At 35.8% G+C, this 15,180-nt stretch overlaps 2 protein-coding genes across 37 annotated transcripts in view; both read left to right on the top strand.

The window, feature by feature from the left end:
- The window catches only part of CLASP2 (cytoplasmic linker associated protein 2), a 149,043-nt gene extending 136,751 nt beyond the window's left edge, over positions 1 to 12,292 (top strand). For 31 of the 33 annotated variants that reach the window (XM_075706221.1, XM_075706212.1, XM_075706220.1 and 28 more), the window contains 9 exons: positions 327 to 470; positions 921 to 1,027; positions 1,841 to 1,994; positions 2,728 to 2,956; positions 6,713 to 6,906; positions 7,730 to 7,858; positions 9,574 to 9,780; positions 10,917 to 11,033; positions 12,088 to 12,292. In XM_075706221.1, the coding sequence (XP_075562336.1) occupies positions 327 to 470; positions 921 to 1,027; positions 1,841 to 1,994; positions 2,728 to 2,956; positions 6,713 to 6,906; positions 7,730 to 7,858; positions 9,574 to 9,780; positions 10,917 to 11,033; positions 12,088 to 12,174 (1,368 nt within the window). In that variant the 3' untranslated portion in view covers positions 12,175 to 12,292. The remainder of the gene's footprint in view (positions 1 to 326; positions 471 to 920; positions 1,028 to 1,840; positions 1,995 to 2,727; positions 2,957 to 6,712; positions 6,907 to 7,729; positions 7,859 to 9,573; positions 9,781 to 10,916; positions 11,034 to 12,087) is intronic. The other 2 variants (XM_075706228.1, XM_075706227.1) reach the window with 1 other exon arrangement.
- Positions 12,288 to 15,180, top strand: part of UBP1 (upstream binding protein 1) — a 61,123-nt gene continuing 58,230 nt past the window's right edge. For all 4 annotated transcript variants that reach the window (XM_075706250.1, XM_075706248.1, XM_075706246.1 and 1 more), the window contains exon 1: positions 12,288 to 13,057. In XM_075706250.1, coding sequence (XP_075562365.1) covers positions 12,978 to 13,057 — 80 coding nt within the window. In that variant the 5' untranslated portion in view covers positions 12,288 to 12,977. The remainder of the gene's footprint in view (positions 13,058 to 15,180) is intronic.

Here is a 15,180-nt window from a genome sequence, read left to right as displayed (position 1 = left end):
GCTATTTTGTGAATTCCTGCAGCACTTTTTTTAGTAAGTAGGGATCTGTGGTTGGGGGGTGTTGAAGAGCACATTTCTGAAAGATTGTTTGTTAGAATGATTGTGCAAAGTGTAAGTTTGTTGTTGTGTGCCTGCATTTATCAATATTTGAACTTCCAGCTTACCAGCAAGTATGAATTGCTTTTGTTCACATCTGTTAACATTTTTATTCAAGCTTGACCAACACTTAAGTCACGTTTTGTGATTACCACTTATAGCATCTCTTCCTGATAAAAATACTTTAGAAACTCAAATGAATGTCTTCAATCTGTATCTTCATCTTCCAGGCTGCCCAGTCAGTGCTGATTTCCCTTTTTGAACTCAACACTCCAGAGTTTACAATGCTATTGGGTGCTTTACCAAAAACATTTCAGGATGGAGCCACAAAGCTTCTCCATAATCATCTCCGGAATACAGGCAACAGTGGTCAGGTATCTACATCTCTCTTACTCTTCTTTCTGAAGTTACTAGCGTTTTGAACATAAATTCATTTCAGTAGAGTTATTTGTGAGAGCAAGAAAGTTGGTAGAGGAGGGGAGGTAACCCAGATCCTATGTAGAAGTCTGTGTTAGTAGCAGATATCACTCTTTATGGAATGCCTTTTCTTTTTCCTCCGGGGAATGATACTTTCTAAGTCTGTGTTGCTTCCAAGTGACTTTAGTAAGTTTGAATGTGCTATTTTAAGAGTAGTTATCTTTTACTTTACTCATGTCAAAGTTACACCCGATTGAAGTTAACTCGTAATTGGTTAGCCAATACAAGAAGTTAAATAGAAGCTCTTTAAATGTTTCTGGGCACTAGAAAATAAATAAATACAATAATAAGTTAAAAGGGAAGCTGAAGTCCTACTGGAGTATCTCTTCTCACCTGTCCTCCTCCAGGGATCAATGGGAAGTCCTTTAACAAGACCTACTCCACGCTCCCCAGCAAGTTGGTCAAGTCCTCTCACTTCCCCAACCAATACATCGCAGAACACTTTGTCACCAAGGTAATGTAGGCTGGTGCTGTTACAGTTCTGCATCTAAGGCTTCATTACACGTTACCCAAAATTGTAACCCCAACAGTGAAAGCGTGGAGTTGAATTTTGCAAAAAGTGATGGATGTTGAAAAATAACCCCCTTCCCTTCACAGAACAACAGTACGGTGAACTGCTTAGCCTCCCTGAAGGGTCCGACAGGTGCCAAGGCTGGCCTGAGGTGGGAAGGGCTGTGCACCTTGGAGTGCAAATGAATTAGCAAGAGAAGGAACGGAAGTGTTAATCTCTAGCAGATGTTAGAATAGGTCAGCTAGGTCATCAAACCAGACTTAATATTGGGAAGACTAAAAAAGTAGTAGTTCATAAGCATTCTGGTCTTTAATTTTGTGGTACCAGTGTTGCCAGCAAAGTGGATTTTGTAATTTTGCTTTTAGCAATCAACTTACTCTGAAGACTGTTGAGTTTTATCAGTCCTACTTACTTTGGAACTCTTTTCAGAAAGAGAGAATCTTGTAAAAATCCCAGTTGTTTCATACTCATAAAACAGAGTAAAAGAAGTTTGTTTCTTCAGGCAGATGCGGCTGCATAATGTAGCCTTTCCCTTAGCTAGCTACTATCAGTGCTTTCTCTGTCAGTGGCAGTAGACTTACTAAGATAGTACAGTTTTTGCTATGTGGAGAGACAGCTTTCTTCCTTAATGTGTTTCAAGAAAAATAATAATTTTACTAATATTTCTTGAGTCTCTGTAGTTCTGTGCTAATGTTATTTGAAAATATGGGGTCACAAATCCATCCTAATTCCTGTGTCCTTCTCCGTGGCCCACAGTGCATTTGACTATGACACTGAAAATATGAATTCTGAAGATATTTACAGCTCTCTTCGTGGAGTCACTGAAGCCATTCAGAATTTCAGTTTTCGTAGTCAGGAAGATATGAATGAGCCTGTAAAACGAGATTCCAAAAAAGATGATGGCGATTCGGTGAGTATTTAAACTCAGTACATCTTGGTATCAGCAAACCAAGCCAATGACTGATTTATTACAGATGATAAAGCATCTTTTTTCAGTAGGTTTATATGTTACAACTTCTGAAACGGGACATTTCTCCTAAATTACTTCAGAGCTTTAGAAAAATATGTTCCTAGTCTTGAACCACATTTTGGAAATGTAAATATTAATTCTAAGTAGCACTAGCTGGTTTTTTTATTTAAAGTGTTAGTAATTTAAAAATAGATTACCTTGAAAAACAGCTGGAGTTCAGTTTTTGAGAGGTCTGCACCTTAATATATATATTTTCCAAAGGTTTTATTTTATTCCATACAAAACCTGTGGGTTTTTCAGTGCTACATGCAGTGTTTTAAACTTCTGTTTCTATGAAACTTTGGCTTTCAGATTTGTTGAGCTTACCAAACATGTATATGCTTAAACATGTTTTTAATTACTTAGCATCAAACTTCTGAGATAAAATACTGACAGCTGTTTCTAGTTCATGAATTTTTTTGGACTGTGTACACTTCACTTTTTGTTTTTGAAGGAAAGCAAAGTTTAGGGAACTGTTTATAAGAGGTCTTACTTGAAGGCTAGTTTGAAATTTTTTAAATTTGTAAACTTCTTGAAATTTTTAAGTTTTGGCTACATAGATGAATTAGTAATGTAGTTAGTTGAAAAGTGTAGGTGTGTTTCATATGCTCGTATGGTATCTCTTTTCCTGCAGATTTGCAGTGCTTCTGGAATAGTAGACCTACGAGCAGGAAGTGGTGTGAGCGATACAGGCCGAACAGCTCTTGATAACAAAACGTCATTACTCAACACAATGCCTCCCCACTCTTCGCCACGTTCACGAGATTATAACCCATACAATTATTCTGATGGTATCAGTTCATTTAATAAATCTGCTTTGAAAGAAGCCATGTTTGATGATGATGCAGAGCAATTTCCTGATGGTAAGCTTCAGGTTGCGTTCTGGGCTAGAAGAAGAATGGTGAGATTTTCCATCTTTTAGTTCAGTTTCTGAATTTATTATTAGCAATATATGTATCACCACTGCTGCTTCTTTGAGAGGTTTTTACAAATACTGTATTTCAAATTAGTTAGTTTGTTAGTAATCCTTCTGAGTGATATTGTTGGTTTACTTGGTATTTGTAGAGATTAAGGGTAAGAATGAGATAAATACTGAACTCTATTGTATACTTCTGGTAACACATCCTGCAGCAGTATCATCAATGCAAATGTACTTGTCAGGTTGCTTTATGATTGAAATTTAAAGAGGAAAAAAAAAGATTATTTACAGGAAGTAAAACTGGATCAAACCAGTTTGGGAATTAGGTGAAAGATTAAGTATTTTGTTAGTAATATATTTGTATTTGAAACATGACATTAGCGTTTTCTATTGACTAAACATTCTTTAAAAAAGCAAAAACCAACAAAACCAGCTTTTACTGGGTGGGTGGTTCTTTAGACCATGTAAATCTAGGAACTTGGGCTGTTGTTCTGTAGGCTTCTAGAGCTTCTTTTTAATATTTCTCAGTATATCTTTGGGTTTGGAGTGAAGCATCCCCATCCAGTATTAGTTTGTCCTGGCTGGAGGAGTAGTGAGTGCAATGCATTATTTAGGTCTGCTTTTTAATGGATCTTAACGAAGTACTTGTATTCATTCCTGTGTTCACCCTTAGGTTTTAGAATTACTTTTAGAATGTCATCTAAGATAACTTTGAAAAAGTGCATGAAAAAAGATACTCTCGGCAAGATACTTTGTGCCTACAGTCCCTCAGTTAGGAGTTGCATGCTTTTCCCATAAACCTGTGGCACTCGTTGGACGTTAGATTTTAATTTTCAGCAGCTCCACAGAATTGCTACCTGTTAATGACAAAGGTCCTGTTTTTACTGAACTCCTAGCTATCGTCTCATGTGTTACTTGGAGAAAGATGTGGAAATACAGGGCTAGATGGGAAAACCTTAGCTGCTCATATAGTCCTGTCAACAGCACTGAGGCATGAGCGTGTATTCTGCAGATGGTTTGTCTAACAGCTGAAAATTTCCAGTGGATGAAATGCCACAGTGTACCCCACATGGCCATTTGAGTGTTTTGCCTCTGTTACAGTAAAAAGGTTTTCAGAGTAACAAGGGAGATGCTTTTTACCCAAAGCATAGGGAAACCTGGCTTTCTAAGTTACTTCCAGACTCCTTAAAAGCAGTCCACATCTCTGGTTGAAAAACAGTGTTCCTCTTCAAAGAAGCTTATTTATTGCAGCTTACTTCCATGGATTGTGTTTTCCAAACATCTTCCTTTTTACCTGCCACTTGGTATATGAGCTTAAGATTTTTGCTTCTGTGTCTTGCCTTACACATAACCATCTTTTTTCTTTCAGACCATTCATCTGATTTATCATGATAATTTTCAATTTTTATCCTGTTTTCCAGAATGTTTGCAACTGCTTTTAAATTTAGGTCATCTGCAGATTTTATAAGTGGTCTCCATATTCATTTGATAGCATTAACATAAGTATCAAACAGAACCAGGCTCTGCACAGACCTAACCAGGGACATCACTCATATCCTCCTAGATTAATAGAAAGCCATTTATAGTCCAGTCACCCTGCAAGTGATTCATCAAGTTTTGCACCCACTTTGTTGGCTTTTTTGGCCATCATGTTTGCATAGCTTCTGTATTAAGATGCTGTGGGTGACAGTAGGAAAATCTATTAAATTCAGGACATACCTACATTTTTCCTTTTAATCCCTACACTGTTTATCCTGTCAAAAGGATATTATTTGATTTGTTTGAGAAGAGCTGTTCTTCATGAAATATTTCTCTCTCTAATGCATATTTTAATTTATTCAAAGAAGGAGTTGCATCTGCTCCTCTTCATTTGTGTTCTGTTTTCTTTCTGAAAAAGAAGTTTTGAGAGTGGACTTCGAATATGACTTCTTTTACACTTCTGCATTCTTATCTGGAGAATGTTTGGAAATGAAACGCTGCGTACTAAGTGATACAGAGGAATGGAAAATACAGGCTGTGAAGGCACATCCCTCTTGTTGTCTTCATGTTTTTCAGGAATTCTAGCTATTTCCTCCGCTAATGGAGCTTCTTTCCTCCCCTTATTCCTGCATGGACATGGCTGCTACCTTCTTTTCTCTTTACCCCTTCCCTCCATATATTCAAGTTGCCACTTCTTTCGTTCTCATAATTCCACAGTGAAAATAACTTTATTCAAACAGATATGGGTAGTTTTCCTAATTATGTGTCAATATGCATTCCCCAAAATAGGATTTACTATAGCTGTAATCCTCACGGTTTGGTAGAACAAGTGCAATAGTTCTGGTAATAAGTCATGATCTTGCTTCTGTAAAAGTGATTGTCTATTGTGTGCATCTGTACTAATTAATAACCTGCCTAATGCAATTTCAGCCTGTCCTTTAGGCAAACATTAATGATCCATTTAGAGAGTCTGCAAAGCATGCATTAATATAGAGGCAGTAGAAGTGCTTGCAGAAAAAAGTTTCTGCTTTCAGGTGCTCGTGCTCCTGATTATTCATGCAAAACAATGCAAATAGGAATGTTGGGTACAAAACCAGCATGATTTTTAAGGTAACTGAGGTGTGATTTTAAGATACTTCATACGTGGTATTCAGCTTTTACTTGTTTCTTTGTACAGGTGCTTTGTACAGCATTTCTAAGTTACAGTATTGAAAACAGTAATATAAGATGTTCAAGGGCTGCAGTTTCAGTATATGACCTAATAAATTTGTTATGGAGAATGTGTTTCATGTGTTAATAAATGGAATAATTTTAGGAAAGATGCAATACAGGAACATTTGCATTTTATGCCAATACTTTCAGCCTTTTTCCAGAAAAAAAATGTGTGTTTCTGTTAATTTATCCAAAAGCCTCAGTGAAAAGATGGAAGCTATATGCTTTTCTTTGTTGAAGGCTAAATGGGTCTTGATGATGGAATAAAGGCAGCAACCTGATATTTAATTTTCATTAAGACCATTTTTAAGTTTGTTGACTATTGCAGATCTTTCTGTTTGCAGTCTAGTGTTTAAAAATATGGGTCGTGTTACTAATGCGTTTTTCCATCATCATGGAATGCTCTCTAATCAAAACTAAAATCCAGAGCCATCTCATAATGACTACTATCAGGAGTCTCTGTGGGACTAGCAGCCTTGGTTTGCTTCTATTTCAGCTCTTTTGAACCAAGCACCATTCTTGTGCCCCCCCCCCCCCCCCCCCTCCCCCTTAGGTTAACAGCCTAGCTATTGCTGTGGAACCATGGCTTACAGAAGTCTAAGCAATTCTGTAATACTAACAGAGAAAAGACAAATTTATCATCTTGGATGGAAGGGTCATATGGAAAAGGCAGAACTTTGTGTATAGATCAGATTTAAAGGGGTGCAGAGTACTTGCCATTTGGGTATTGCAAGCATAGAAACTTTTGCAGTAATCCAGCTTACAGGGGTTTTTTTGCAATATCGTTGTAGGGGGGTTTTGGTGATTGTAAGCTTGTTCAGCATTGTTGGCTGCACTGAAAATGTAGTAGCCAAATGGCAATTTTTGCAGACAAATTTGGGGAAAAAAAAATAAAAGCATACTAGAAAGCCAGCTAGCTGTCCTAGAAAATATCCTTCAATTATACAGCAGGCACTAATACTTATCTGCAATGATCTGAGAACTGTGGTTTTTTACTCTTTTTTGACAGAGCCTCCCATGGACCATTCTGATCTGGTTGCAGAGTTACTGAAAGAGTTATCAAACCATAATGAGAGAGTCGAGGAAAGAAAGGCTGCCCTGTATGAGCTCATGAAGTTAACTCAGGAAGAGTCTTTCGGTGTTTGGGATGAGCACTTCAAAACAATACTACTTTTGCTGCTTGAAACACTTGGAGATAAAGAGGTAGATTCAGATTAATCCAGTTAAGAGTGTTAACAAAGCACATGGTTTACTTTCAGTGTCTTTGAAATTTGTATCGGTTGTAGGAAGGGCACAAATTCCACTTAGCCTTTAAAAACAAAAAACTGTCGAAATACAAAAATGTCATGAAGTCTGAATGTCGTAATGGTGAAAAAGGCATCAGTAATATTTACCTTCTCAGGTATTCTTATTTGTTGATTCCTACATGATAGATTAAATGAAGCATTTTTCATTGTGATTCAAAGCTTATCTGTTAATAGCCCCTGATGGAATATACAATATCAAAACATCGTGTGTGGCAAAGCATTTAAAAATATATTTCTAAAATACAGTGTTGCTCCTTGTGAAGAGACTGAGTTCTATGTAATTGTTCTCTACAAGGGCCATGTTTTTGAAGTTACAGGGGATCAAAAAGACAGTAATACTTGTTTTCTATTTAAAAAAATAATAATTTGTAAAAAAAATTAAAAATGTATTTGCATGATGTGATACTAAAGGTTTTATTGGCACTTGTGAAGAGTAAAATTGTTTGCAACTTCTGGGTAGTGTAGATAACACAATTAGGTTAGCAACATGTTTATGATGCCACCTGAATTATCTGCAAAAAGAGAGATCGAGAAGAGTGAGAAACTGAAGATTTTTTTCGTAACTTTATTTGTTAACACTGGTTTCATACTGTATATATGCATAGAGCATAATCTTATATTTTTCCATTATCAAAGACTCTTCCAGCTGCTGAACAAATGTTAAAATTTATGTCTGTTTAAAGATACATAACTTACTTGTTTTAATATTAAATCTTTAGCATGCAATTAGAGCTTTGGCGTTGAAAGTTCTAAGAGAAATTCTAAGAAACCAGCCAGCAAGGTTTAAGAATTATGCAGAGCTCACAATCATGAAGACATTAGAAGCGCATAAGGATCCTCATAAGGAGGTTAGTAATCAGTTATTCTGTTTGTTTGAGGTTATGACAAATTATTGCAAAATGAAACAGCTGTCCAAAAAATGTTTGAGAAATTAGTCAGATCTTACTGAAGAAGTAATTTGTTTAATAATCAAGCATTCAGCTGTTACTGGTTAACACGGGTATGCAAGAAAAAAAGAACTGCAGCTTTACAAGCTCTCAAATGTTTAATATCAACCCTAATAACAGTTGCCTTGGGTGCTGTCCAGGGGGACATAGTAACCAATGATGAGTCATTATAGCTCTTCAAGGAGTAATTGAAGGGAGTTTTTTCCTTGTATGACATCTTAAGCTAGATACGAATGTCCTGGAGCTCTACAACAAGCTTTTGGATTTCCTTAAGGTTCATGGTTGAGAGATGGGACTGAACATCGCAGGGAATTGTCAACGCTTTCCATTTTTAGCCAGCTCTGCATCATTGGAGAGCATGGCTTTGAATGCTGTTAGAGGAGAATGCACAGGAACATACCAAAGGGAGGAGTTGCTTATGGCTGAGAATAGTGAGGGGATGCAGAAGTAGAAGGATAATTGTAATCTTGCTCAGAAGTATTTGCAATGCATGCATACACAATAAAGGATAATGTATGTAGATGTAAGAAACACAAATACAGTAACCACCCCGATATTAAATAGTTCACATCAGTGTCACAGATGCTACGGAAATAATCCAGGTTTATTATTAAATGAGTACATCTTCTCTCTGCCATCCCCATGCCACGGCACTTACTTTATGTGGAACTTAGTGGAGTTCCAGGTTTTGAAGTTTGACTGCAGTTCCTCCCATGCCAATGACTTTTGTCACTCATCTGATACTCATTTCTCTTTTCCCTGCACCCTCTTGGTTTGTTTCATGTATTTATTACAGTGTCTTGTCCCCATCTTTGCTCCTCTGTTGCTGTGCTTTCTCTCTCTCTTCGTTTCATGTATATGAGTGAGAGAGTAAAGGGAACAAGGATGGAGAGAAACAGATACGGAGTTTTTTGTATGTCATTGTTGTACAAACTGCTGATTTTGTACAGTGGTTAGTCTTGTTAGATGCCACAGCTGCACTAATATGAAGATCAGATGTGAATTTTCTCTGTGGTGCCCATGTTGTATCCTGAGCTTCTGTACCTATTGACTTCTTACCTAATTATTCTTGTTCTGCTTGTTCTGCATATTCTTCAGGCTTAGGAGTCCTCTCTTGTCATAGTTTCTTTCAAACTTAGAGGGGAGGAAAAGCAGCTAGCTTGACTTATAGAAGTAGCACGCTAGTCAGGTCATTAAACATGTTTTTGAGGTGAATGTGAAAACATGTCTTGTCAGTGATCACTGATATAACAAGCAATAACAAATGACAACAGAAGAAATTACAGATTTACAAAGGTGGTGATATTTCAGTATGTAGTTGGGAGAGTATTGCAGAACAGAGATATTTTAGTTATGATTCAACAACTGATATGCGTATTGCTGAGGACATACTTTAACCACAGAATATTGGGAAGAGTTTTCTTGTTATGAGAGTATGTCCAACAGCTGGAATCTGGTAAACAGATTTTCAAAGGGCTGTTCATTCACATATTTCTGCAATATGTAGCTCTTGGTAGGAAATTTTTATGCTCAAGACCATTACTGCCAGATAACGGGCCATAGTGACAGTCTCTTGTAAATAATTTTTCCACATCTTTTACTTACTCTTTCAATAGGTGGTGAGATCTGCTGAAGAAGCTGCTTCCATGCTGGCCACTTCCATTAGCCCAGATCAGTGCATCAAAGTTCTTTGTCCAATTATCCAAACTGCAGATTACCCCATTAATCTGGCTGCAATCAAAATGCAGACAAAAGTCATAGAAAGAGTATCTAAAGAAACCCTTACTCAGCTTTTACCAGAGATTGTGCCAGGTCTAATACAGGTAAGGAGAAAAGAAAGGGGGGGGGGGGAAGAAACAGACAAACAAAAAAAGAAACTGTATATATAAGAATTGCAAAGAATTTTTTAAAATAATACTACTTGGCTCTCCTGAAGGATTTCATTTGTCTGACAGCTGATGGCTGCGTTGACCCAAAATAACTCAGATAGTGGGAACAAACTCTTTGATTGGCAGGTAGCTAAATTATAACTGTGGTTAGGACTCAAAAGAAATCTTGGTATGATATAAAGTACTGGTTATAGTTAAGCTTGGTAAAAACTTCTAGTTATAAGATAGTTTTTTGATGGTTGTATCTTTTTCCAAGTTGTAATCATTTGGTCTGAAATTGTCCATGTAGTATTTGTCTTTAATGGTAGGGTTTTATGACTTGGGGTTTCAGGGAGGCAAGAGGAAAGAAGCAGTTGATTGGGGAAAGTTTAATAAAACGAGAAGGATATCAGAGGCTTCTCTTCCTTTCTCTTTAAAAATAAATTCTTTCCCACCTTATCAAGAGCCAAGATACATTAATTTGCATGTGATGGATAAAGACTTTTCAGAGTTTGACAGTTGCATTCTGCAGATGGGTGTGATCCAATCATACATCTGCAGGAAGGTGGAGGCAGAGAAGGGGCCCTCTGAGAAGGGGGTGCGAGTGAGAAAGCCAGGCATGAGGTACCAGGAAAGTGGCAAAAGAAGCAAAAATCATTAAGGAACAAGATGGGAGTTAACAAAAGAATCTTTAGCTGTTAAGAGAATACTTCTTTCAGAGTAAGAAAGCTCTAAATGGAGTGGTCGTCTGCTTTAAGTAAATATCTGTATAATCTAGAACAGTTTCTCTTATGTACTCTCCTGTTTCATGACAGCAACTCTGTTTTCAGTGTAACTTTTGAACAGGATTGTGTGGGTTTTAATTTCAGTCTGGAAAATTATTATCAATGGTGATTAATAAGCAGCCTGCTTTTTAAGTGCATGTTCTGTATTTGCGTGTTTGTTTTTTTGTTGGAATGCTTCATTGGGCTACACTAACATTCATTTACTGTAGACTTCAATGTATTTATTATAGTAAATAAGTAAATAGCTTTCTGAGGCTTTTAATCATTAACTGATAAGGTATTAATGTTAGTTTTATTGCTTTCTAGGGTTATGATAATTCAGAGAGCAGTGTTCGTAAGGCATGTGTTTTCTGCCTTGTAGCCATTCATGCAGTAATTGGTGATGAACTAAAACCACATCTCAGTCAACTCACTGGCAGTAAAGTAAGTAAAAGATACCATTTAAAGAAATCTTGGTTCATAACTGCATGTATGCATTTGCATTTTGGTTGCAATTGCCAGAAAGTTTCATATAGTGGAATATCAGGGCTACTGAAACCCTCCAAGGATTAATATAACTTTGTCATAAAATGTTCAAAACTGAAAATCCATAGATCTTTCTTTATGCAAGTATATGAACTGTAGCATTAAGATAAATACTAAATTACGTTTCTTACTGCTGTTTAATGGATTTAGTTACTGGTTGTATTCCGGGCAGTAGTGATAATGACTATACTCAGCATGGCTTTTGCTATCAATATTTTTTGCCTTGTTTTTCATGCAAGTTCAGATTGGAAAGCAATAAATGTCATACACAGATGTTACATACAGCAGTTTTCTATTGTCCTTCCCTCCTTGTTACTTTGCTTTCATCGGTCCTTTCATTACCTCTAAGGTGAAATAATAGCAATAAGTCTGTGGTCCTTTTTGGTTCAGGATATTCATGATTTTATTGACATCTCTTACATAAAGTTTTTTGCATGTGGACAGCTTTATGTTAATTGTGAATCTGTTTGTCACAGGACAATTACTTTTTTTATATCTTCGAATAAGACAGTTATATCTTAAAAATACTCTCTGGCAGTGATTGTGTTGAATGTGATTCTAGACAATATTGGAAGCTTTAGTTAAGTACCAGCATCAACAACTCTAACTAGAGGCTTAAAACCTCAACATTAACTTTAAAGAAAAAAAAAGAATTACCTTATTTTAGAACAGCACTGTAATTTGAGGAAAATATTCCATCTATCTTAATCTAGCTACCTTAGATCATTCTCTTCTTTACATCCTTAAAGAAGCTTGAGCAGTTTCCTTGTGACAAATTTTGCTGTGTTTGATGTTTTATTGGCAAGTATGTTACCTTTGAATCAACTGTGTAAAATATAATTTTGGTTTGGGGGGGAAGAAAATTATTTAATCTCTCCTTTGTTGTACCATTCCTGTAGTCTGTACAGTTTGCAAATACTAAACAAAGTGAATTTCTGGCTTAAATTTGCAGATGAAATTATTGAATCTTTACATCAAACGTGCACAAACAGGCTCTGGACCAGGGGATACAACAGCAGATATGTCTGGACAAAGCTAATGAAGCTGACAAGAGTTAACCAGGTCTCCTAAAGCAAGGGCAAGGCCCTCTTCAGTGAACGAAAAATTCTTACATACAATTTTTGGAACCTTTTTCTTGGGTTGTTTTTTTTTTTTTCCCTTTTGTGTTTTTTTTCTTTAACCAATGGCTGTCCTCAAGCCTGCATGTGACTGTTGCAATAGAATTATTCCAAATCCAAGGGAAAACAGTATTAACATCAGTTGATCAAAGCAGAATAAAATTTAAAAATAATCTAATCCATCAGTTATCCTGTTCACAATCCTCTGTGTCTTCCCATTAACTTTTGCCAGTGTTATTGTATTTAAAAAAAGATTTTTTTAATGCTAATTAAAAAGGTATGCTTTAAGCTTCAGAAGTTAAAATATAAATTCTGTTGCTTTTATTCAGCTGCAGATAACATTACTTTTTTATTGCTATTTTGTTTGAGTATCATGTCCTTCGCTAGAAACAAGAAGTTATGTGAACCAAGGCTGAACTAGTCTGAACTGCAGTGAGACTTGTTCACTGTGTTGGTGGTTCATCATCTTATTTACAGCTTGTTTGGGATATTCTGGAGATTGAGAAATATGCCTATAAAAAAAAGCTGGATTGATCCAGTTCTGTAAAAGTGATATTGTTCATTGGTTGTATGTTTGTTGCATAAATAAGAATTTAGTGTGCGCAGTAGAGGACTGGTACAACCAGTACCTCTTAATGTGGAAGACAGCCCTTTCAGGGTAGCATTGCCGACCTGGTGATAGTGTGGCAGTCTGCTTTTTAGCAGCAGAGTTAATGGTCACTTGATGGACGTGAACCATCCTTGTCACCTTTCGTTCTTCAAGCAGGATGCTTCAGAATGGAGTGCTCTGCCCAAGCATGCTCAGTATGTATTTATCTTTATCACTAGAATGTTTCCTCTCAACCTAATTGCTGGAACAAGTAGTCTTGTATTGTAATTCACATGGGATTTTATGACAACAGTGCAGAAAACTGTTTGTTACCTTCCTAAAAGCACCAAGATTTTCTGCATTGAATTTAAATGGGGGGGAGGGGGAATAGTCACAAATGCTATGGATCTTGCCACCTTTTAATTTAAAAAAAAAAATATATATTTTGGATGAGTTGGGAAAGCTGCACCAAATTATTTGCATGGTTTTCTTGAATAGCATCCTCAAGACCCATCTGGATTAAGGTGTGGAATTGTTTCCAAGGTTTGTTTTTCCATTTTTGAAAAAGAGTTAGTTTATTGTGAATAATGGTTCTTTGTATTTATGAAGTTGATAATGGAAAGAGAACAAAGATCAAGTAAATGTGTCCCTAAATGTTGTCTTTTTCTTTTTTCTTTTTTCTTTGGTCTTTGATATAAGCAGCAAGCTAATTAACTGAGAAATGGGATGAAACAGTACCTGTCCCAGGAATGGTGGAACTTTTTTTTTTCCTAACTTTTTTTTCCTTTGACTGTGATGTTGTCTAGTTGTAGGAGGTGTATCCTGATAAGAGAGAAAATAGCGGTGCCAAGGATGATGATCTATGCTAGGCTAAAATTCTCTCTACCTCTTCAGGGTGACTAATTTTTGACTGAGCTGCTGCATATAGCACCTGGTGGAAGAATTATCTACAGAAAATCTTTTTTTCTTTCTTTTTTTTTTTTTTTTTCCAAATTATCACTTAATGTGTATTCAGAACTCTATTCTTCAACATTGCAGCCAAATATCATAAGAAACTACTTAAACACTTTACTTGCTAGGAACCCTGAAAAGCAAAACTGAATAAAAATTAAGTCAGATGTTTGTAGTTACATGAAAGGTTGTTTTCGCTTCAGTTTGAAGTGAATCCAATAGAAAGAGCTAAGATGTGGTTGTTATAGAAGCAATGCCGTTGCAGAGATTTATTTGGAGGAAAAGTTGTAGAAATATATGTAAAGACTTAAAACCAAGACCGTCATAACTCATCACTAGCCCTTTTTAGCAGCTACATCAAGAAAATAGTATCTCCTCTTTCTTTCCTTTGTTACGTGTAACATCCTTGTTGTTTTCTACTGTTTAATTACATTGTGTATTTATAGTTCTATGCTTACCATTGTGCATATACTGGCAATAAAATGTACATAACATTACTTAAAAAATAGCAATGTATACATTCTGGTTTTCTGTTTTATTTGATCACATGCTATAAGAAAAATTATAAATGTGATTGATATAACATTGGTTAAAAAAATTTATCTTAATCTTCATGTTTTGTGTGTCCAAATGATGTTTCTTTATATACTCTCGTTACTAAATCTGACTTGGCATTTGAGAACATGCTGTGAATATAGGTATGCTAGGCAAAAATGTTTTTTGGAAATTGAATCTTTACACACACCTAGTTTCCTTCATCTAGGCAGGTTTCTTGTTTACTGTTTCATTTATTTGTACATTATACATTGTTTGCATTTTATTTTTTTAATATTTCAAAAATATTTTTCAGTCTACAATTTTGTAGTTTACATTTTGATTATATAAAAGATCACTTTAAAAAAACTGCACAAATTCTAAGCTTAATAGTCCCATATGTTATTCCTGCTTTTTCTACAGGTAATGTTTATTTTCACAGGATCATTTTAAGATGACTGTTTGTCATCTTTTTGAAGATGCTATTTCATACTGGAAAAATACGTTATTGAAACATACAGTATATATTCTGGATTAACCTAATTTTTTTGTGTCTAAACAAAAGTTGGTAAGAAAGAAATGTTTTTATCCCCTATATGACTGAAAAATTTTGCTCCAGGTAGGGAGGGAGAAAGATACTTGCACAAAATTTGTCCCTCAGTTTTGCTTATAAGCCATCTTTAAATGTTCTAAGCGTGGATATCCCATGTGTTAAGAATCTAAATGCAATATATTTAAATGAATATTTTACTTATATGATTAGTTCTGTTCCCAACAAAGATGGGGCTGCTATAGTGATAGAATCTGTTTATATTACGTGGAGCCATCAGAAAGTAAGAATTTGCAACAAAAT

This window comes from Pelecanus crispus, chromosome 2, assembly GCF_030463565.1.
Source record: "Pelecanus crispus isolate bPelCri1 chromosome 2, bPelCri1.pri, whole genome shotgun sequence".
NCBI classification, from domain to species: Eukaryota; Metazoa; Chordata; class Aves; order Pelecaniformes; family Pelecanidae; genus Pelecanus; species Pelecanus crispus.
Note: the sequence above shows the minus strand (reverse complement) of the source record. Positions and strands in the feature narration are given on the sequence as shown.